This window comes from Protopterus annectens, chromosome 3.part1, assembly GCF_019279795.1.
Source record: "Protopterus annectens isolate FY-2018-M chromosome 3.part1, PAN1.0, whole genome shotgun sequence".
Taxonomy (NCBI): Eukaryota; Metazoa; Chordata; order Ceratodontiformes; family Protopteridae; genus Protopterus; species Protopterus annectens.
In genome coordinates this window covers 1021481484-1021504172 of record NC_056732.1, presented here as the reverse complement: position 1 = coordinate 1021504172, position 22689 = coordinate 1021481484, and the positions used below count along the sequence as shown (strand labels likewise).

General features: G+C 42.2%; 1 protein-coding gene across 2 annotated transcripts in view; it reads right to left on the bottom strand.

Moving 5' to 3' along the window:
* The window catches only part of LOC122798333, a 487632-nt gene that overhangs the window by 97774 nt on the left and 367169 nt on the right, over window positions 1-22689 (bottom strand). For both annotated transcript variants that reach the window (XM_044067174.1, XM_044067175.1), the window contains one exon: window positions 2256-2393. In XM_044067174.1, the coding sequence (XP_043923109.1) occupies window positions 2256-2393 (138 nt within the window). The remainder of the gene's footprint in view (window positions 1-2255; window positions 2394-22689) is intronic.

Genomic DNA, 22689 nt, shown 5'->3' with positions numbered 1-22689 from the left:
AGCTGCACAGATTCGTCCATGGATGCCTTTGAATGAAAGGCTACTGAAGTTGCTACAGACGTGGTGGAATGTGCCTTGATTTTGCCTGGTATAGGGGTTTTTGAACATTGGTACACCAGGAGTATACAATCTCTTAGCCATTTGGACAGGGTTACTTTAGAGACAGCTTTCCCCATTTTCGGGCCTGAAAAGGATACAAACAATTGGTCTGATTTGTGGATTTCCTTAGTTCTGTCCAGATAAAATCTCAGTTGTCTATGCACATCTAAAAGATGGAGGCAATATTCTCCTTTGTTTGAGAAGTTAGGAAAGAAAACTGGTAGGTCAATAGTCTTGTTTACTGTGAAATCTGAAACAACTTTGGGTAGGGAAAGAAGGATTTGTCCGAAGTGATACTCTGTCCTAATGAAAGATTATATAAGGATGTTTAGTACAAAGGGCATGAAGCTCAGAAATACATCTAGCTGAGGTAATGGCCACTAGAAATAGGGACTTCCAGGATAAGAATCTGACATTGCAGGGTGCACCAGGTTCAAAGGAAGGTTGTGTTAAAGCTTGAAGAACTAAAGTGAGACTCCATGGTTCGGTGGGTTCCTTAATGGGTGGTTTAATTTTAGAAATGTTTTAATATCCCATCCTCTGCGTCTGAATCAGAATGAGGAGGAAAATCCTGAATGTCTTCAGCCGAAGACTGAGTAATCTGAAGCCTGTTCCAAACTTTCCATTTCTGGCTCCACCCTAGGCCTCTTATCAGGAGGGGGCATAGAACCCCTGATTAAAGTAATTAAATCTTCTGCCATTTTAAGCATGTGTTTTTTAGGCACAGAACCTGCAGAACTAGGACTGACACCTGCGGCAGGCAAACCAGGCCTGCCTTTGGAAGGTACCTTAGAGACAGAAGGAAAAGGCCTAGCCACCTTAGGCAAAGAAGGGAGAACAACAACCTGAGAGGCCCCCTCAGCCTGACCTGACTCCTGAGAGGCCACATCTTGCAAAACCAACGTCTCCCCCTGAGACTCAGTTGAAACCTCGGCCGGTTCAACCGAATCCACCGTAGTGTCTAAAGAACCGGCGTCCAGAACGGATGAGTCATCCTGCTTGGACTTTAAAGATTTATCTTTGTGCTTCTTCTTGGTAGCGGGCGTCGGAGGATCCGACGGCATATTGTAATTACACCGCTTACCGAAGACAAGCCTAGCACAATCTAACCTACGTTTAATGGTGTGCTTATTAAATCTAGCACAAAAGCGACACCCTACCACGTCGTGCTCAGGTCCCAAACAAGGAATACAAAGAGAGTGGTAATCCCTATGCGGTATCGGTTTCCCACAAGAAATACAATTATTCACTTTTTCTGACATTCGGAAATAACTGAGGCAAGAAAAAACAAAAATATTCCCCAACGGGGTACTTAGCCCAACTTGGTTTCGGTCTGAAACTCAGAATACGAAAATTTCAGAACGCCGAACGGCACTTGCAAACGCTGCTTCTGCTTCGGACCATGCGGCAAAAAAGACTGAGGAAATGACGTTGGTCATGCGCTTTAATACCTTGACGCTCTGACGTCAGATCTGAGCGCCCATGACCGACGTCAGCCTAATACTTTGGTATTCGGGCCGACCGAGGACAGCGGACTACCCATAAGTTATGACTGCAGCAATGTGAGATGAAGAACATCACAACAGCCCCCACTTACTGCAGGCAGAGAGAGAGAGACCACAGTATTCTATGAAACAATTAAATAGAAAAATAAATAACTACAGAGAGAGACAGACCACAATTTTCAATGAAACAAATAGACAGAAAAATAAAATGCAGTACAATCTAACACTGCAAGTTTGTACTTAACTCAGCTAGTAATGCAGTTGATTGTAGGTATGTAGCAGAAGCCAAACAACTCAGATATTGAGCAGTAATCAGTTATTAACCCATCTTTTTTCAAAATTACTCTCTATATATGGGAAGTCCAGAACATTTAAACAGGAAAATGGCAATTGAGCTTCTTGAAGACCAGTAGGGTGTAAGCTTGACAGCTAAGCACCTATGAATCTAAGAAACATGAAATGGAAAAGGCAAAGTATCAATTTGCACCACTTTCATTTGTAGACAAATGGTTCTATAAAGTAAATTAGTCACATGATACAGTTCTACAGCTAACAGATAAAAAGTTATACAACTTCCAGGTCTGAATAAGTAAGAAAAAAGATAAAGGAAAGGGAAGAAAATTAAAACAAAAATGCATTTTTGTTACATACCATGTGGTGTCTTGTAACACTGCTGTTTACTCTCAGATTCATATGTTCTATGCAGTTGACTTCCATGCCCAATAATACAGTTAGTCATCTTGGCATTCATAATGTATACATACATTGGGGGAATTGAAGACTGCATTGCTGTTGGAAAGAAGGAAATGCATACAGTTAAAAAGATTTTTTTGTTTCCTACATTTTAACAACTGAGGAACAGAAGTCAACATTTATTCTTGCCAGGCGGAGGAAAGCAACCCAACAGTAGTAATATGTCTGTGATTAGGATTACAAAGAAAGCACTGCTGCTATTCATTTCCCTTCATTATTTTTGCAGAAGCTGCATACTTTACGACCCTTGTCACAGTAAGAAGTGGGCATGTGGTCTCATCAGAATGACTGTTTGCCATGAAATTAATGCATGTACAGTAAACAACCTGATAGATCAGAAAACTCCTGCTCAGTAAAAATGGAACTAACCAATTATTTTATGCCAATAACACTATTTAAATCTAAGATAATAAATGTTTCTTCAGACTCATCTCATTTTCTGTGTACAGAATACACACTATGTAACTCATCTTACGATTGTTGATAAAATTAATCTCTTCAAATAGAGCTGAAAACATCCACCTCATTACAAAATGGGCATTCCATACAATTAGTAACCTCCCTGCAGATGTGAAGGAAAGTGTTGCAGATATCGCCTCTTCAGTGGATGCGATTACTATTCACATCATATAAGACTGCTATTGCCCTCTGAGGCTCCTACTTGAACAATGCATAAGGTAGTCCATAGCATAATTGACTACGATTAGATACAGAGTTTCTACACAGAACCCTTGGTTACTTTTCCAAAGACAGTTATACATATGTAACAACATGAGGAGTGGGTCTGGTTAAATGATGCATCAAGGCACATACATGGGAAGGGAAGATCTAAATAGGAGGCTTATTTATTGTTTCAACCATTGGCAGTTACAAAACACTATACAAAACAGACAAACCAAAAATTTCATAAAACCATCAGTTATCGTAACTTATTACACAAACCCTTAACAGTTACTTCTTGTTGATGTATTATGGATGGTTTATGGGAAGCCAGAAGTATCTTTTGCACTGGAGAGGGCGAGTTATTCTGCCTGGCAATTACTGGAATTAGAGAAACCAAGCCATCAGCTTGAGATTTTGAAGACTGGGATGCACCAAACCCCGAGGGTGAGACAGTAGGTCCAGAGCTGGGTCCGGAGTTCACGGGAGGTGAACCAGATGAGGCCAAAGAAAGGAACCAGACTTGACGGGGCTAGTAAGGTGCAATGACAATCACTTTGCTTCTCAACTGCTGGGCTTTCCTCAGAAACTGGGGGGGGGGGGGAGATCAGTGGAATTGGGGGAAAGGCATACAGGAGTCCTGGGGCCAATCGAGAAGAAGTGCGTCTCTTGGTGACTCCCCGCGACGGGGGATTACGGCAAAGTAGCTTCTGCATTTGTGGTTTATGAGAGAAGCGAACAGGTCACAGCAAGTCTGACACCATCGATGAAAGATCTCAGTCTCTATGTTGGGATTGAGAGATCCCTCATGAGGAAGGAAGCTAAATCTGCTCAGTTCATCCACAATCATGCCCGAGTTCCACGGGATATGCGTTGCTATCAGAAAGTGGTTGGAAGCGATTGCCCATTGCCAAATCCTTAGAGCTTCCTGACTGAGGGTAGGATCTGGTTCCCCCGTTTGTTGATATACCAGACTACAGACATCTGGCCTGATTGGATTACAATTGTCCCCGACGGAAGGACAGCCTGGAATGCTTGCAACGCTAAACGCACTGCCCTCAATTCTAGGAGGTTGATGTGCAAACTGGCCTCTTGCAGGGACCATGTGCCTTAAACAGTCTTTCCTAGAAAATTTGGGAGGATGGCATAATGGTTAAGGTGTTTACCTTACAGACACAAGGTGCAGGGTTTGATTCTCACATGGGGTAATTGGCTAGGCTTGAAATGGCCCACAAGGGTAATTAGCCTAGTACTAATCTATGAACCTATGCACCACCCACCCTATCTGGGAAGCATCCATGGTCACTATAGCCTTGGGCTGCCAGGGGGTAAAAGAAGGGACAACCCCATAGAATCTCTTCTGGCTTTATCCACCAAGATAAATCCTTTTTGCAGCGATTTATCAAGATTGGATGGGACATGCGGTGTGTCAGAAGTGGCCATTGTGATGCCAAGAATCATTGAAGCAGCCTCATGTGATACCTCACACTAGGGGGACTAATATTATTGCTGCTGCCATGGTCCCCAGAGCTTGTAGTACCAAACGAGAAGGAACTTTGTTTTGGGAAATGATTACTTGAAGTTGCGGTCTTAGTTTCAACAGTTTGTGGAGAGGAACGAAGGCTACGGCTATGGTGTAAAGCAGTAGATGCCTGGAGGAAATGGTGAGGAGCCAGTCTACACATGGAAACACCCAGAATCCCTGTAGTCTCAAATGAGCTGCTAAGACTGCCATGCATTTGGTGAACACCATGGGGGCTGTGGTGAGACCAAAGGGCAGCACTCGAAATTGGTAAGGACTGACTCCTAGCCGAAAGTGGAAATATCTTCTCGGTCATTTGTCCATTTTTGTGTGGTAATATGCATCCTGAAGATCTACAGAGCACATCCAAAGGGAAGGACTGACTGAACCATGACCATCCGGAATTTTGCCTGTTGTACAAATTTATTCAATAGGCTGAGATCCAAGATTGGTCTCCAGTCCCCTGTCTTTTTTGGCACTAAAAAGAATCTTGAGTAGAATCCGGATCCTATTTGGTCTGGTGGGACTACTTGGATGACTCTTTCTGAAGCAGCTTTTGAATCGCTACTGCTGCTAGATCCCACTGACTGGGTGGAACATCAGGGATTCGCTTTTGGGAAAAGACTGAAGGGAATGTGGTAACTTCTGGTAATTATTTTCTGCAACCACGTGTCCGAGGTTATTGTAAGCTAGGCTGAATGGAACAGAGAGAATCTTCCCCAGACTGCTTCCAGAGGTAAGCAATCGGGCCTTCATTCAGGAGCACTGATAGGGTTTGCCCAAGAAAGGAATCTCTGCAGCCTTCGTTACACGGACCCCTCTGCCACAGGAGAGGCGTTTTCCAGAAGAATTCCCCCTTCTGCCCCCGGGAGGAATACTCGCCACATGTGTCCCGAAAAGGCCCTTGGGTCTTCTTGAAACACATTTTTCCACTCCTCTGATTCTTGCAGTACGGTTGTTGTGGAGAACAAAAATGAACGCCCACAATAGAAAGGGTGTCTTTTTCACACCAGGCTAGTCTTTCTCTGGACTTTTGGGCCAAATAAGGAAGCACCATCAACAGGAGCGTTAACAAAGGAAGACTTAAAGGGTTCTGTGAAATCACACAAGTGCATCCAGGTGTGAGGCCTAGTGGCAACTCCTGTACCTGCTGCTCTAGACGTCCATTCGGCTGTATGAGCAATAAACCACATGGATGAATTTGAGAACTCCAGGGTGGCAAGCTGAGAGGCAACCTTATCTTGAACCCTGTCAGACACTGTTCCTGCAAGGGTGTCTGAAAGCTCAGTTATCAGATCCCTTTGGAGTCTAGTAAAGTGTGCCAAGAAGGTAAAGGACCGAATAGCGAAGGACGTTGAAGCAAAGACCTGCTTCCCTTATCTGTCTATCATCCGGGATTCTCTGTTAGGATGGACAGCTGAACTCTCCTCAGCAAGTTCCTTTTTGGTGGTCGCTGCCACCACCATGGCATCCACTGCTAGACCCTTAGACCATGGGGCTGATCTTCTGGTGCTGTAAGAAGATTATCAGGTCTCCAAGGAATAGGCTCTATGGAGTCAGGAGCCTTCCAAGCTCGCTGAACGATCAATTTAACTAGGTCGTCAGCGGGCAGCATCACCCAAGAAGTAGAAAGGCAGGCACGAAAAGCTTGCATGAACACAAAATTCCTCAGAGGATGGATTTGAGGGCTTCCAATCACCCCTCTTCCAAAAGAGACATCTTCCGGGGGTGACCGTGGGGACCCATCCCCTTCATTTTAATCCATGTCATCAGTGACAGATTCTTCTGGCGAATCCAGGTACTTCCTCTTGCAGATGATCTTATGGGGTGGCTCCTCAGGGGGAGGTTCTGAGGAGGACTCCTAAGAGGAGTGACCCTGAACCGGGGTGTCTTGCAACTCTTGTGCCTGCTGTCCTGACCTAGTAGATTGTCACAGCTGCGAACCAGAGAGAAAAAATATGACATCCCGAGGATGGAACCAGTTGGGAGCCTGCTGAGGCCAAAGCTCTCCCCATAATCTGGAAGGCAGGCCCACCCAAAGAGGGATGGGAGCCCGGAGCCAAGAAAGACTACCTCGGAACCGGGGTCATACCCCGCTCCAATGAGCTGTCACCCAGAGTAGAGGCAGAGAGAGGGCTCGAAACTGCCATGGCCCCAAGAGCTGTAGACAACACCATGGAAACAAATTGAACCAGTCCAAGGATCTCAGAACCAACAGCCAAACCATGGTCCAAGGTGGGCGAAGGAGCCAAAGACCACAGAGTCAACTTTGGCACAGAGGTGTGATCCACCGTCGGCACCGAGGTAGCTGACACTAGGAGTGGGGAGCTCCAAGCCCTGAAAGGAGGTTGAAGGAGGATAAACTAGTGGAGTCCTTGGAGGATAAGCCTCGGCTCCAGGTGGCAGAGAGGTTTGTGATGGTGCAGGGAGGTGAGGCCTCTGGCTGCCAAAAGCTGATCCACTAATCTGACTATGTCTTTAGATCTGGTTTAGGAAATTTTTAAGTCTGTGCCTTAGATAGGGCTTCAATAAAAGGACATTTCAATAAGCCTTTTAAGATGAACTTATTGTGCCCCTCTGTTGAAGTACGGGCGCTAAAGCCCTGACAAATAGTACAACTCATGTCCAAGTGAGAGACACCCAAGCAGTACATGCAAGAAAGATGCCCATCAGAACTGGGCATCTTTCTGCCGCAGTCCTGACACTGCTTGAATTCGGATGTCCCCTTTTGTTTCTCCGTCATAACCAAAATACAGCTGGGTCACAGATACACACACACACACGAAAGAGGAAGGAAAGAAAGGATTTTTTTTTCTTAGATATACCAGCAATGGTATAGAGAAAATACCCAAATGGGTAATGGGAGAAAGGGGGAAAGAGGATACCAACAACGGTATGTGAGAATACCAACAGTAATAAAGAAAGGGAGGATGCTTGTTATCAACGATGGTAATAAGAGTTACCGAAAGATAAAAAGGAGTGGGTAGAAATAGTTGGAAAACAGTTACTCACTCAAAAACAAGGCTGTGAAACTATCCAATATGAGTTTTAGCCAAATATTTTTAGAAACGACAATGAAAAAATAGAAATCTTAAAGCACTTCGCTGAGAGCATCGGCTGACGTGTCCAGTTTTCTACACAGCAAACAAGATCTGAGGTAATGGGAAGAGACATTGTGGGTAGAGCCTTAGCTGGCATGACCTTTATATAACGTCTGAGTCGGTTGAATGAAGACTGACATCAGATCAACAGTAACTTCTTGTTGATGTACTGTCACCTGCTTTCCTTTTTTTCCCCCTGTAATTTCTACTAGTCCAATTTGCCATTTCTTGGATGGTACTATAACACAATACTGCAAAAAAAAAAAAAAAAAAAAAAATCACACACATCTTCCATTTCACTACCTCAGTTTTTCTGAGTCTACCATTTTTGTTAAGGCTTCATCTTAGATTTCTCTATAAATTTCACAAAAAAACAAGAGAACATGCATCAGATTTTCTTTTATTAAAATACCAGATCTGCAAGGCTGAATTTCCTCCGTTATGTCTTTTATTTAAAATTTTACTTTTAAATAATTCAAATGTATACTTTAAATCTTTCCCATGTTTCCATTCTCAATTACATGCAGATATTTCACACTGTCTTCTGAGATTAACTTTCTTTGCAAAGAAGTTAGAATATCCGCTCTGATTTTTTTCTCCTAATCTCCATTAATTTCTGACTTTCTTAAATAAGAAATACAAGACTTATGCCTATGACTATCTTCATTTTTCTTAATAGGTCTGTTAATCTATATTTTATTAATTTTAGCGGCTTATTGTCCGAGTTATACCCAATATCTATATCCCATTTCTCTTTTCCTATCCAAGCTTGTTTCACCAGTTCTTGAATTGGGGATTCTCATGATCCTTATCAGTCAGTCAATACTGACGTTTCTGCAATTGCTTCCTCTGCCCATATTCCAAATTCTTCCCAAACAGAAGTCTGGGAATGATGGCGACAGATTAAAACCATGTCCAAACAACTTGCAGATTTTTACCATTAAGTTACTTCTTATCTGTGGCCGTCATATTTCTACAGCATATGATTTGAAATTAATTTTACATTTTATTAAAGGCATCAAAAGTTTAATTCTTTTTCCTTCTAATTTGATTTCTCATTCACTTTTATGATGTAAGAAAACAATATGCAAATTCAATTGAATAGTCTCAGAAAAGATATTCCTAGATGGTTTACATTATTTATACTCTCTCCATCTCTTCTACTTTCATATAAGGATCTTTATTTTTTTATTGCTAAAAAATCTTGCATTTACTTTTCATTAACTGTTAAATATAATGCCTTTAAGCTGTTGCTCTGACTCTTCAGTTTTCTCCTTGTAAGGGCTAATAAAATATCACCTGTGTGACAAATTATAGGACATGTAATTACATTAATGTCTGACTTTTCATTAAAACAAATTCCAGGCCAGCATCAATACAGATTAATAAAAGCCTTGGTACCAATGAACATCATTGCCATACTTTGTTTTTTGTCTCTAATCAATGACAATATTGTCCTGTTTTACCTATTCTGACTCTAGCAAAATTCCTATCATATTTACATCATATGACCATTTCAGAATGTCAAACCACACAAGATTAAGACCAAATGGTCAAAGTTTTGAATCATCAAAAACAGGTCGAAAAAAGGAAGTTATGTCTTACCATAACGTTCCATCTGTGTTGTTCTTCATCTTTCATTCATCACTGATGAGTTTGGTTCTGAGCCCTTGGAACCAAGTTAGCCTTTTTACCAAGCTCCCTCCAGCCAAAAAACTCTAGAGCTAAGGCTCTACCAAGAATGCCCTTCTCCCTGTTACTGCAGATCAAGTTTGCTAGAGAAAGAGAAGTAAAGCCGAGGCCACTTCTGCACAAATACTCTAGGGGCACCACTTAGAACCAAAGCATCCCCCAGGAGGCTTTGGAGGGGGAAGGAGGGTGGGAAGCAATGAATGAAAGATGAACAACACAGATGGAATGTTATGGTAAGACATAACTACTTTATCTGATGTTGTTAATCTTCTTTCCATTAATCACTGATGGGACAGAATCCCAAGCTACCCTGAGGTCCATGGGCGGCCCTTATGGAAGAACATTCCCGAGTACCACTGAGCCGAAGGCAGCTCTCCCTCTGGAGACCCAGTCCAATTTGTAATACGTGATAAAGGTATGAGGCTCATCCCAAGTAGCTGCTGTGCAGATGTCATCCATGCAAGCCCTGGAATGGAAAGCTGCAGATGTTGCCATAGATCTAGTGGAGTGTGCTTTAACTTTTGGCATAGGTTCATTACTGAGGGAGTAGATGAAACATATGCAGTCCCTTAGCCATTTTGATAATGTAATCTTGGAAACAGCCTCTCCCATTTTGGGTTCAGAAAAGGAGATGAAAAGCTGTTCCGATTTACGGATAGGGTTGGTCCTGTCTAGGTAAAATCTCAGTTGTCTATGTACGTCTAAAGAGTGGAGGCAGTATTCTCCTCTACTGACAAAATTCGGAAAAAACACTGGTAAATCAATGGTCTGGGTTTATGGAGAATTCAGAAACAACTTTGGGAAAGAAGAATGGATTTGTCCGAAGTGAAACTCTGTATTTATGAAATACCAGATAAGACCTCTTTATACACAATGCCTGCAGCTCTGAGACTCTTCTGGCAGACATGATGGCTACCTAGAACAAGGATTTCCAAGACAAAAACTTTAGGTCACACTTCGCCGCAGGTTCAGAAGGTTTTGGTGTCAAAGATTGAAGGACTAGAGTGAGGTTCCATTGTTCTACGGGCTGTCTGACAGGAAGCCTGATATGAGAGGTCCCTTTGAGGAAGGCTTTGCATAGACGTAAAGAGATAAGAGCAGTGCCATCTATACCATTGTGGAAACTGCCGCTAAATGTACTCGTACGGCAGAGGCAGAGGCTCCATTATCAAAAAACAGCCAAGTATTGAAGTACTGCAGTTACTGGAGCCGAATATGGGTCTAGCATGTTATCCTTGGACCAGATGGAGAACCGTTTCCATTTATCCTGATATAGTTGTTTGGTGGAATGTTTATGAGAGGCCAGAATGATGTTTCCAACAGGAGAGGAGAGACTAGCTTGCCTAGCGAATAGTGGAAGTGCAGAAACCAAGCTGTCATCTTGAAACTGGACAGATTTGGGTGACTCAACCCTTGAGTGTGAGTAATCAGATCTGATAGAGGGTCCAGAATCCACGGCGGATATACTACATGAGGCCGAAGGAAAGGGAACCAAACTTGTTGAGGCCAGAACTGGACTATGAGGATCACCTTGCATCTCAACCAAAGAGCTTTCTTTAGAAATTGAGGAATCTGGGATGGGAGGATAAGCATAAAGAAGTCCTGTGGGCCAATTGTGGATTAGAGTGCCCCTCGGTGACTCCCCTTCCGGGGGAAGTAGGGCAAAATAGCTGCTGCACTTGCTGTTCGACTGAGAGGTGAAAAGATCGCAGCAAGGCTGGCCCCAGTGGCTGAAGATTTCTGTTGCCACTTTGGGGTTGAGAGACCACTTGTGAGGCATGAGGATGCATCTGCTCAGTTTGTCAGCAATCACATTGGAGCTCCCTGGGATATGCGTTGCTATCAGAAAGCGGTTGGAAGCTATCACCCACTGCAAAATTCTCAAGGCTTCTCAACATAGGAGGGGAGGACTTGGTTCCGCCTTGATTGTTGATATTCCAGACCACTGACATATTGTCTGACTGAACTGAAATTGTCCCAGAAAGAAGAGCCGAATGAAAGGCCTGCAATGCTAACAGCACAGCTCTCAGTTCCAGAACACTGATATGCAGGTGGGCCTCTAAGGTGGACCATGTGCCTTGGACAGTCTTTCCCTGGAAATGGCATCCCCACCTGAACAGGGAAGCATCCGTGGGTGACTCCAAAGTTTTGCGTTTAGCCTCATCTACTAAAGGAGGTCTTGTTTGCAGGAGTTGGATATACAAATCTGGTAACCGAGGAGGTGATAGTTTCGGAACCACTGACAAAGAAGGAGCCATTGCAGAGTCCGCATATGCAGCTTTGCTAGAGGCACTATTAGGATTGAAGCTGCCATAGATCCTAGGGCCTGAAGAACTTCCCTTGCTGAGACTTTTGTTTGAGTGTGTATCATTTGAAACTGAAGCCTCAATCAGTGGAGTCTGTGAATTGGGAGTGATACCAGGCAGGACGGAGTATTGAACACTGCTCCAATGAACTTATTTGTTGTGTAAGAGTAAGGTTCGATTTCTCCCAATGTATCGTTATTCCCAACAATTTTGCCAGAGAGAGAGAGAGAGAGAGAGAGTATAATGTAGTGCTGTTACCAGAAGATGCTCGGTGGGGGTGGTGAAGAGCTAGTCATCCAGATATGGAAACACCCAGAATCCTTTTAGTCTCAAGTGAGCTGTGACCACTGCCATGCATTTCGTGAACACTCTTGGGGCTGCAGAGAGACCGAATGGCAGGGCACGAAATTGGTAATGACTGGCTCCTTTTTAAAATATTTCTTCAGTTATTAACAATTTTACTTCTTTAACTTCCCTTTGATTTTACCCAAGCTCTCAATCTCCTCAGACTTTGAATCTTTTCTTTACATTCTTTATCAAACCATTTTAAAGAATTACTACCAGCCTTACTTGTTTCCGGTTGTTTCCTTGTCCTTTCACAAGTTTTACATAGAGGTTTTCAGCATTTGGTCACTGGTATCTATTTCAATGTAAACAGGAAAATGATCACATAATCTAATTGAAATGCTTATCTGCTATAATCTCTTACAGATTTTATACTCCATTTTGCCACATTTATCCATTAGGAAGTCTCAAAAATTTTCTACACTTTTATTAAAACTTTCTCTTTTTGATGGACATATCTTGATTGCCTATTTTCTTTCTTTCTAAATAATTTGTAAATGTGTTATACTGTCCTGTTCTCACATTAAAGTCTCCACACACCGCCAGATCTGTTGAACTTTTGTTTGAAGATTTATCAAAATGCTACGTAAATTTACCCATATAAATATCACCTGACTTAATTTTTCACAAATGGGAAATATAAAAAACTATAATATACCAAAAAAGAAGAAAGGCTAGCAATATATCACATTCTCATTTTTATTGAAATGTTCAGTAAATAAACCAATTTGGCACAGGTACCCGAATGACTGTTGGATGGTGTAGAATTGGACTTGACATACTTACAGAAACTTGTTGATTTAAATGAAAGTAAATATTACAGTTAAATTTGATCTTAAACAGATTACTTTTTTGGATGATCAGTTAACAGTGATTGAACATGGGGCATTACATCATACTGTATATAGGAAATACCCTCAATTTAATACATTACATGCTTCCAGTTGTCATCCTCTCCACATATGCTAAATCCCATCCTCCACATATTATCCGCAATATTCCTAAATCCCAATTTTTGAGACTTCAGAGGATTTGTTTGTCTAATTATGAACTTGTTGAGCATCAAAGAGAACTTGTTAATAGATTTTGTAAGATGGGATATGATTACCATACAGTATTAGATACTTTGCAATCAGTGGGAAATGTAAAGAGATTACATCTATTGCAATATAAACAAAAAATTAGAGATAAAATCAGATTTGTTATCAATTATGACAACAATACTAATGCTTTCATTAATCTAGTTCAGAAATATTGGGAACTTTGTTATCAAATGATACTTTGAGTGAATTGATACTGTCCAAGTGCCTCTTCTCTTTTCAGAGAGGAAAGACTTTGGGAAACTAATCATTATAAAAAAAAACTATCAGGTTGGCTCACAACAAACTACCATGGAAGGTGATTTTTTTAAGGGTTGTCAACCATGTGGGCATTGTATTTTTTGTAAATATATTTGCAAAACAAAACAGTTTACTTCTAAAAAAATACACCTAGAGTGCTTGACATTTGTGTCTTTGGTAACTATAGTTTTGACTGGTTGATTTGGCAAAACTTACTTGCTCCGCATTGTATATTGGCCAGACATCTTGTCCATTGAAAGCAAGTATTTCAGAGCACTTGAATGATATTAAACGTGGTCATGCAGCTAATACACTGTTTAAACATACTAAAAATTCTACAGCTAAATTTAGCTTTACAGATTATGACAGAATCACATTTAATAGGAATAACTTTGAGTGGCATAACATTTTAAATCAGAAAGAAAAGTCCTGGATTATTCATTTGGGAAGTTTGTTTTCACTTGGCCTTAATGAACAATTATGATCAACCAATAGGATAGAGGGATCTCGCTATTTAAACTGATCTTGTGGTGGTGGTCTTTATTATACTGAAGAAGGCACTTGGTGCTGAAACCGGTCTGTATCTTTTTTTCATCCTTTGGATGTAAATTGTTTTATTTACTGAACATTTCAATAAAAGTAAAGAATAGGACATATTGTTGACCATCGAGTGCTGGCCTTTCTTCTTTTTTGGTGTATTATTGGTTTTTGGATGTGCACTACATCTTACTTGCGTGGAATTTGTTTTGTTTAAATATAAAACTCCAATCTTTTTAAAAAGATACTCTCAGTCCAAAAGAAAACGATCTTAAGGAAGACCTGCTCAACCTAAATAGACCGATTACAGAAAGTAACATCTAAAATGTTACACAACTAATAAAACAGATGAGAAATAAGGGAAATGTATGTGATACAACAAAAATAAGATATACTTCTTGTGCTGCTAAACAACAGATAAAATGTTACCATAAAAATGCAGAGTACCAAGGAAAAGGAAGGGAGCAAAATGAATGCCACCTTGGAAGCAATGAATAGATAAAACTATACAGAAAATAAGACAAGTGTTCCTGCTGAAAGAATTCAGAAAAGGGAACAAATCAAGACAGATGGAGTAAAAACAACATACATCACAACAGATCACCATTTATTGTACATGATTTCTATTTAAACCAAAAATATTGGTACAATGGGAAACACTTAGAAAGTATATGCATAAATTTAAAGGTAAAGTACAAAATAAGCTACTCAATAATGAAACATTGTTTTTAGAGAATTTTGGAAATAAAGCCAAAGGAATAGAACTACCACCAAAAAAGAAGAAATACGTATATTTTGGAGAAGTATTTATGAAGACCTTGTTGAATACAAAGAAGCTGAATGGACAAAAACATAAAACAGTAAGCAGCTCTAATGTGGATGCGATGAAACATGAGCAAAAAACTGCTAGAAAAAATGAGAAAATTAAGAAAAGCTCCTAAATGGAAAACCTCAGGCCTAGAAAAGTACAGTTGTGTACACTTACCATAAATGTAGATGTTCGAGTGTATTCACTGTTGCAGTCATTACATTTGGGTAATCTGCTGGCAGGTTGCCCTCAGTCGGCCTGAATTCCAAAGTCTTGGGTCCTGCGTCAGTTGCTGTCTCCTCTTCCATGACGTCAGGTCGTCAGGGGTATAAAACATGCAGCCGATGCCATTTTCTTTAGTTTTCCTTGCCCCAGATGTCAGGTGCCCCCAAAAAGGTAGCATATATATACATATATATATATATATATATATATATATATATATATATACACACACATGTATATACACACAGACACACACACGCATCAATATAAACTTTACCTTCATCTACAAGCAAATACACCACATAGGTTGTAGAAGATAAGAGAAGGAAAGATAAACTCCAGAATGAAAGGGGGATGGCGGGGGGGGGGCGTAATCTGGACTGCAATAGTGAATACACTTGAACATCTACATTTATGGTAAGTGTACACAACTGTACTATGTTCTTCGTGTTTCACTGTTGCAGTCATTACATTTGGGTAGATTCCCAAAGCTATGGTTGGGAGGCTGGAGCTAAACAGCATTAGGTGTGGCTATAAGGTCCTGCAGAACTGCAGTGGCAAAGCCTGCCCTGGACTTAGAGGCAAATGGTAATGCTTTATAAAGGTGTGAACATAACTCCAAGTAGCAGCCTCTAGAATGTCTTTGGTTGGTACTCCTCTGAGAAAGGCTGCTGAAGTAGCTGCAGCTCTGGTGGAATGAAACCCAATGCCCTTGGGCACAGGTTGACCATGGTGTAAGTAGCAGAAACGGATGCAGTGGCTTATACACTTTGAAATTGTCTGCTTTGAAATAGCCTTTGCCTTCTGATCCTACAGCATATGTCACTAGTAATTGCTCAGTTAGAGCTTTAATCCTGCTCAAGTAGAATCTTAGCTGTCTGTGTACATCCAAGGAATGCAGAATTCTCTCCCCCTTGTTCTGCGGGTATGGATAAAAGGTTGGCAGATGAATTGTTTGGCTAAGAGCCACACTGGAAACCACCTTAGGCATAAATGTAGGATTTGTCCTCGGAGACACCCTGTCTGGGTAAAATATGACAAAAGGCTCTACAGCCATGAGGGCCTGTAGCTCTGAAACTCTTCTTGCTGAAGTAATTGCTATTAGCAGAGCTGTTTTCCATGATAAGAACTTTATATCAGCGGTAGCAGCTGGTTAAAATGGAGGCAGGGTGAGCTTTTCCAATACATAACTGAGGTCCCGTGCAGGTAATGGTGATCTTCTAGGAGGCCTTAAATTTTTGGCTCCTCTAAGATACTGCTTTAGTAAAGGATGAGAAACTATCGGTGGCTCTGTATTGCAATGAGCCGAAATGGCAGAGGCATGGATTTTAATTGATGAGAAAGATAGGCCTTTGTCAAGCATCTCAGTTAAGTATTGTAATATCTGAGGAATGTTTGGTTCTGCTGTATCAGGTCCTTGTGCTTGACTCCAAGCACAGTATCTCTTCCATTTATCAGCATAAGATTTTCTAGTACTAGGCCTTCTGGCTTCCAAAATGACATCCATCACAGCTATACTGAGAGGAGTTGTATACTGAGTGGAGTTGTTTTTATAACTACATGATCAGCCATGCTGCCAGGTTCAGTGTCTTCAGTTGATTGTGCAGGATCTGATTGTTTTGCTGGGACAGTAGTTGAGGTCTTTAAGGTAAGGTCCAAGTTGGGTATTTAGACAAATTCCTTAGGACTGGGTACCAGTATTGGCGGGGCCAGTCCGGGGCATTTAATATCATCTTTGGTTTCTTTTGTCTGACTTTTAGGAGGACCTTGGGAAGAAGAGGCAAATGAGGAAAGGCGTAAACTGATAGGTTTTTCCAACTTAAGGATAGGGTGTCCACTTTCCATGCTTATCTGTGATAAGTTCTTGTGCAAAATCTTTTCAGTTGATAATTTTGAGGAGAGGCAAATAGATCTATGTCTGGGCTCCCCCATTTCTCTGTTATCATGCTGAAGACTTGTGGATTTAGTTTCCGCTTGTGAGGGTCCATAAGGTTTCTGCTTAAATCGTCTGCCAGAGTATTTTGCTTTCATAGTATAGTACTAGGCTATCTGCCCTGGGGCATTTGTAAGCCTAGCCATAGTGATGTGGCTTTTGCCACCCCATGAAATGGTACAAAAATGTACAGAATACATCTAGAATACTGTGCCTCTGTCTAGTAGTGACACAGTGAAGGTCCCCTTATATAATAGAATTAGTTTACTGTGCCCCTGTCTAGCAGTGACACAGATGTGACCCCTGGGGTAAACTTACGATCTCCCATCCACTCAAGATTTCTCTTGAAGAGAGTCAGTGAGGGGCTCTGCCTAATACGAACTGGGATCCTGTTCCAAAGCATGGGAAGCCTCTGGGTTATGAATCTATCCCTCTAACATGTCCTATTCATACTTGTGCCGAGGTTTAAGTCTTTAGCTCTCGTGGTCCTGATGGATTTGGATTTTTTTGAGGTGGAGCATGTCCATCAGATCCTGATTGGACATGGCCTTGTACGTCAAGCAGAGATCACCTCTGAGCAGGCAGTATGCTACTGAATAGAGCTGAAGTTTCTTTAGTCTGGCAGAATAAGACATATGTTGGAGACCCTTGATCCTTTTGGTGAGGTACATTTGTGGTCTCTCCAGCTGTTGCAAGTGCCGGGTGAGGTACATACCAAATGGGGCATTGTACTCAATCATGGGTCTGATGAGGGAGGAATATAGGGGTACAATGACATCCTTGGATCTGGACGTGAAACCCTTCATGATGAGGTGTGCAAGGTAGAATGTTTTTCTAACCACTTTGGCAACGTGGGTGTCAAATGAGAGGTCGCTGTCTACTTGGGTCCCTAGGTCTCTGATGACTTTTTCCATACTCAGTGGGTTGCTGTCTATGTGATAATTTGTGGGTACTTTGTTTTTTCCAAAAGGGATGACTATACATTTTTTGGCATTTAGTTTAAGGCCGTGACTACGGCACCAGTTGTCCGTTTCAGTGAGGCCTTTTTGTAGGATGTGTGTATCTGCTGGTGTATCGACTATGGCACCTAGTTTGCAGTCATCTGCGAACTTTGTCAGCCACAGCCCTCCCATGTTTGCTTTAACATCTGAGAAATAAATGCCGAACAAGAGGGGTCCCAGGACAGATCCCTGTGGGACACCCCACTTGTGACTGGCTTTGAGTCTGACATTGCTCCAGCGATTTTAACTTTATGGGTTCTGTCCTTTAGCCAGTTTGCAACCCATCTAGTAACATAAGGGTTTACTTTTAAGCTGTTTAGCTTATCTATGATGCCTGAGTGGGGTATTGTGTATAAGGCCTTAGCCAAGTCCAGGTATGCTGTATGGACTGCTTTGCCCTCATCAATGGCTCTAGTGACTGTTTCGAAAAAGTCAACCAGGTTTAAAAGGCAGGATTTGCCCTTTACAAAGCCGAACTGGGTGGGGTCAAGCGTCTGTAGGTCCCCTATGTCTCCGTTTATGAGTTCCATAATGATTCTTTCCATAGCTTTGCAGACCAGGCTAGTCAAGCTTATGGGGCGGTAGTTTCCAGGGTCTGTAGAGGCACCCCCCTTGTGGAGTGGGACCACTGTTGCTGTACGCCAGTGTTCAGGTACATATCCCGAAGTAAGGCTAAAGTTAAATAGCATTTTTATGTGTGGGTTTAGCTCCTCTTGGAGTTCACGTAACACGCACCCCGGGATACCGTCAGGTCCCACTGATGCTGTGTTTTTTGCTTTGTTTAGAGCGGTTCTCACTTGGACATCTGAGATGACAGGGAGATTACATTCAGCTGGGATAAGCATTTCTTCTTTTGGGGGTGAAGGAGGCAAGAAATTTGCACTGAACCCGTCAGCCAGAATGTTAGCAATATCTGTGGGTTCAGTGTATTTTTTGTTGTTGTGAACCAACTCTGAGCATATCTGAGGGTTTCCGCCCAGGTTTCTAACATAGCTGAAGAAGGCTTTGTGGTTATCTTTAGTGTCCTTAGCGATTTTTCTCTCAAAGTTTGCCTTGGATGTTTTTATGAGAGAACGTAGTTTTCTGCTAATGTTGATCAGAGATGTCTTCTCTTCATGGGATTTCGCTCTGACATGCAGTAGCTTCCTTCTTTTGTTATACAATTTGTTTATGGCTGAGGTCCACCAGACAGGACACTTACATCTGGTGGAGAGGGACTTGGATTTGTTTGGGATTGCATGATCCATGCATTCTTGGAGATGTCCATAGAAAGCATTTGTGAAGGATTCGGCATTGTGGGATATGGTATCCACTGGCACAGTGGGCTTAAAGGATACCATCTCAGTCTTAAGAAGAGTGAAGTCTGCTTTTGAGAAGTTTTTCACTGTGGTCTTTTGTGCTGGGGGTGGAGGTGGGATATGTATATCCAGGGTGATTAGTTTGTGGTCAGATCTCACTAGTGAGGGGTATACTTCCGGTGTGGAGCATTTTGTCCCCATGTTTGTGATGATCAGGTCTAGTATATTATCTCCCCTAGTGGGAGAGGTGAATAGTTGTTCCAGTGCATTTGAATTTATGAATTCCAGGAACCTTTGGGCTAGGGTATTAGGGTTAGAATAATGTACCCAATCTATGTTTGGGTAGTTGAAGTCTCCCAGTATGATGGTATTTTATGATACATTCATATCCTCCAATGTCTTCAGGAAGGCTGAGTGGGATTGTTGAGATTGGGAGGGTGGTCTGTAACATGCTACCAGTTGTATAGCAGTTTTGCCTATGGTTAAGTTGCACCTGTATGGTCTCTGATGCTTCATGTGTTGCTACTAACCTGGAGGTGTGGATGTCCTTTATGAATATGGACACTCCCCCTCCCTTTGTGGTTCAGCCCGGGTTTTGGGTCCGAAAGGCATGATACGAGGTATAGCCTGGTAGCGCTGGGGTGCTCTCAGGAGCCTTGAACCAGGTTTCAGTTACTGCACAGACGTCGATGTTCTCCATGCTGAGGAGTGCATCAAGTGCCTGCATCTTGAGATTTAGACTTCTGGCGTTGAGCAGCATTACCCTTAGTTTTTTTCCATTTTTGTTTTCTAAGGAGGTGGGTTTGTCTTTTGAGCCTTGCCTAAAAATGGCACTATGGGGGTGGCAAGAGCCTTAGCCAATATCCGGAAGCCCAGTGGTGACAGGTGTAAGCCATCCCTTGCGAAGCAGCGTGGCTTGTCCAACATATCATCCCAGGCAGACAGACATTGGATCCCCTTAGAATGACACCAGTACTTGAACCAATTGTTAAAGCTGATCATCTTGTCTTTGTATTGTGGTATAATTCTTGGTGAGGGCAAGATGCTGCTCAGAGTCAGGGTCATACCAGCCTGGGCTACATAATCGGAGAGCTCCTCTATGTCTCTTTTCATGTAGTCCAGGGAGGTACGTCTCAGGTCATTCACACCAGCATGGAAAATGACAGAGTCATATTTGTACTTGCTTTGGAGTGACCTGAGTGCGTGTGTTATATGGCGGATCCTAGCTCCCAATAGACAGCTCACAGTCACCTTCTCCTTGTTTAGCCTGGTCAGTGGGACATCAGTGTGTCTGACTATGGAGTCACCTATTACTAGTGTATCAGGCAAGGTGTTTGGCCTTAAGGGCTGCGATTGGTCGACACACTAATTTATTGAAGTATGTGTTGCATGTGTTTTGTTTTGAGGTGGTGGATTTTTGGATGTCTGCTTTGGGAGCCTCTGTTGTTTTGGTAAGTTTTTTATTAGAGCCTCCAAGTATGTCTTTGTGTTTTTATGTGTTTGGTTTGCAGTTGTGGTAGGTTTATGTGGGACTGGGATTGTTGTGTGTGTGGTTGCCATCTCCTCCTGTCTGGTCATGCCAGCCCTGAGTTGAGAGAGTTCAGCCTCCAGTTTGGCTATATAGTTGCATCTCTCACATGTATTTGTGTTTGTTGGGAGGAGGAGAGGGCTGTCTGCGTACATGAGACAATTGTAGCATTGTCTCAAGATGCCCAGATTGACCAGCTGAACTGGAGACGACGCCAGTAATCTACCACTCGACATGCTAGAACAGTACAAGGGAGTGGTATACCTTTAAGGGAAGTGGGTATTCACAGGGGTGGTAAGTAGATGTAGTGCTTTACTTAGTATGAGAGTGCTTACTTAGTAGAGAAGTATTGAGAACAAGTGCTAGGCTTATAATACAGTGAGTAGTCTGGTTATACTAAGAGTAGAGCTTCCTTAAGGGAAAATTTGAAGAACAGACTTGGCGGAGCCAGAAAAAGTTTAACCTTGCTATGCGTACAGCCGTGCAAACGCAGATTTTAAACAGTGAACTACAAAAGAGCTGGAAATGGTCCCAAACAACCAATTACTACAGCTTCTTGTGCTGAGGTCACTTTCCCCAAGGACAGGTAGGCTGCTCAAGGCTCCCCACTCCCACTGGTGAGCAAAGAAACTTCCTTCTATCCAAGTAAGCTAATGGACAACACAGGAACTACACCACAGCCCAGAATACAGCAATGCCTGTAAACTGGTCTAAACTAGTAGAGGAAAGCGGGAAAACAAGGATTATTTTTTTGTTTTTTGGTAGAAACACACAGAAAATGCAGAAACAGTGATAAATTAGTTACACAGGCTAGCACACTTTAGTGGGCAGCCTCCACAGTTAAATTAAACAAACAAGCAAACTTTCGATCAAATTCGACTAAAATGTAACTAAGTGCAGATTTTAAAATAATGCAGCAATCAGTTAAAAACAGTTCAGGCTAGTTCAAGGTAAGCTACAGAAGCTATTTCAAGTGAAAAAAAGCAAAGATACTTAAATCCAGAAGGTAGTCGCTTTTCTGAGTTCCCTGCTGCTAGGACCACTCTGTAAACCCACGTGGAGCTTGTCTGAGCAGTATAGCCAGAAAAAAATGGCCAGAGGCGGATTTTAAACAGTGAACTACAAAAGAGCTGGAAATGGTCCCAAACAACCAATTACTACAGCTTCTTGTGCTGAGATCACTTACCCCAAGGACAGGTAAGCTGCTCAAGGCTCCCCACTCCCACTGGTGAGCAAAGAAACTTCCTTCTATCCAAGTAAGGTAATGGACAACACAGGAACTACACCACAGCCCAGAATACAGCAATGCCTGTAAACTGGTCTAAACTAGTCGAGGAAGGCGGGAAAACAAGGATTATTTTTTTGTTTTTTTGGTAGAAACACACAGAAATGCAGAAACAGTGATAAATTAGTTACACAGGCTAGTACACTTTAGTGGGCAGCCTCCACAGTTAAATTAAACAAACTTTCGATCAAATTCGACTAAAATTCAATTCCTGGCAGGAATTGAGCTTGAAGATGTATTTGGTAGGTCAAAGCTGTGTCCCACAGTGCCATGGCTAATCTGCAAAGGGGGTATGAGTGTGTGCCCCCTTGCTTGTTTATATACCACATGACTGTGGTGTTGTCCGTCTTTATCAGTAGTTGTCCTGGATGAAGTAAGTCCTTGAAGGCTGTTAGGGCATTTTGAACAGCTAGCACCTCTTTCTGGTTGATATGTAGATGCATTTGTTTTGGGGTCCGTATGCCCTGAATGCATCTTCCTGCCATGTGGGCCCCCCAGGCATAATCTGATGCGTCCGTTGTTAAGGTTTGGCTGGCAGGGGGTAGAGTGTTCCATGTTTTGGTGACATGCCTTTGCCCACCAAAGAAATTCCTGTTGTAGGCAGGGTATGAGAGGAATCAGTGTTTCCACACTGTGAGAATGGTGACTCCATAAACTTTTTAGGTACCATTGAAGTTTCCTCATATGCAGTCTTGCATATGGAATCAATAGGATGCCATGAAGCCCAAAGCCTGCAGAATTTATCTTGCAG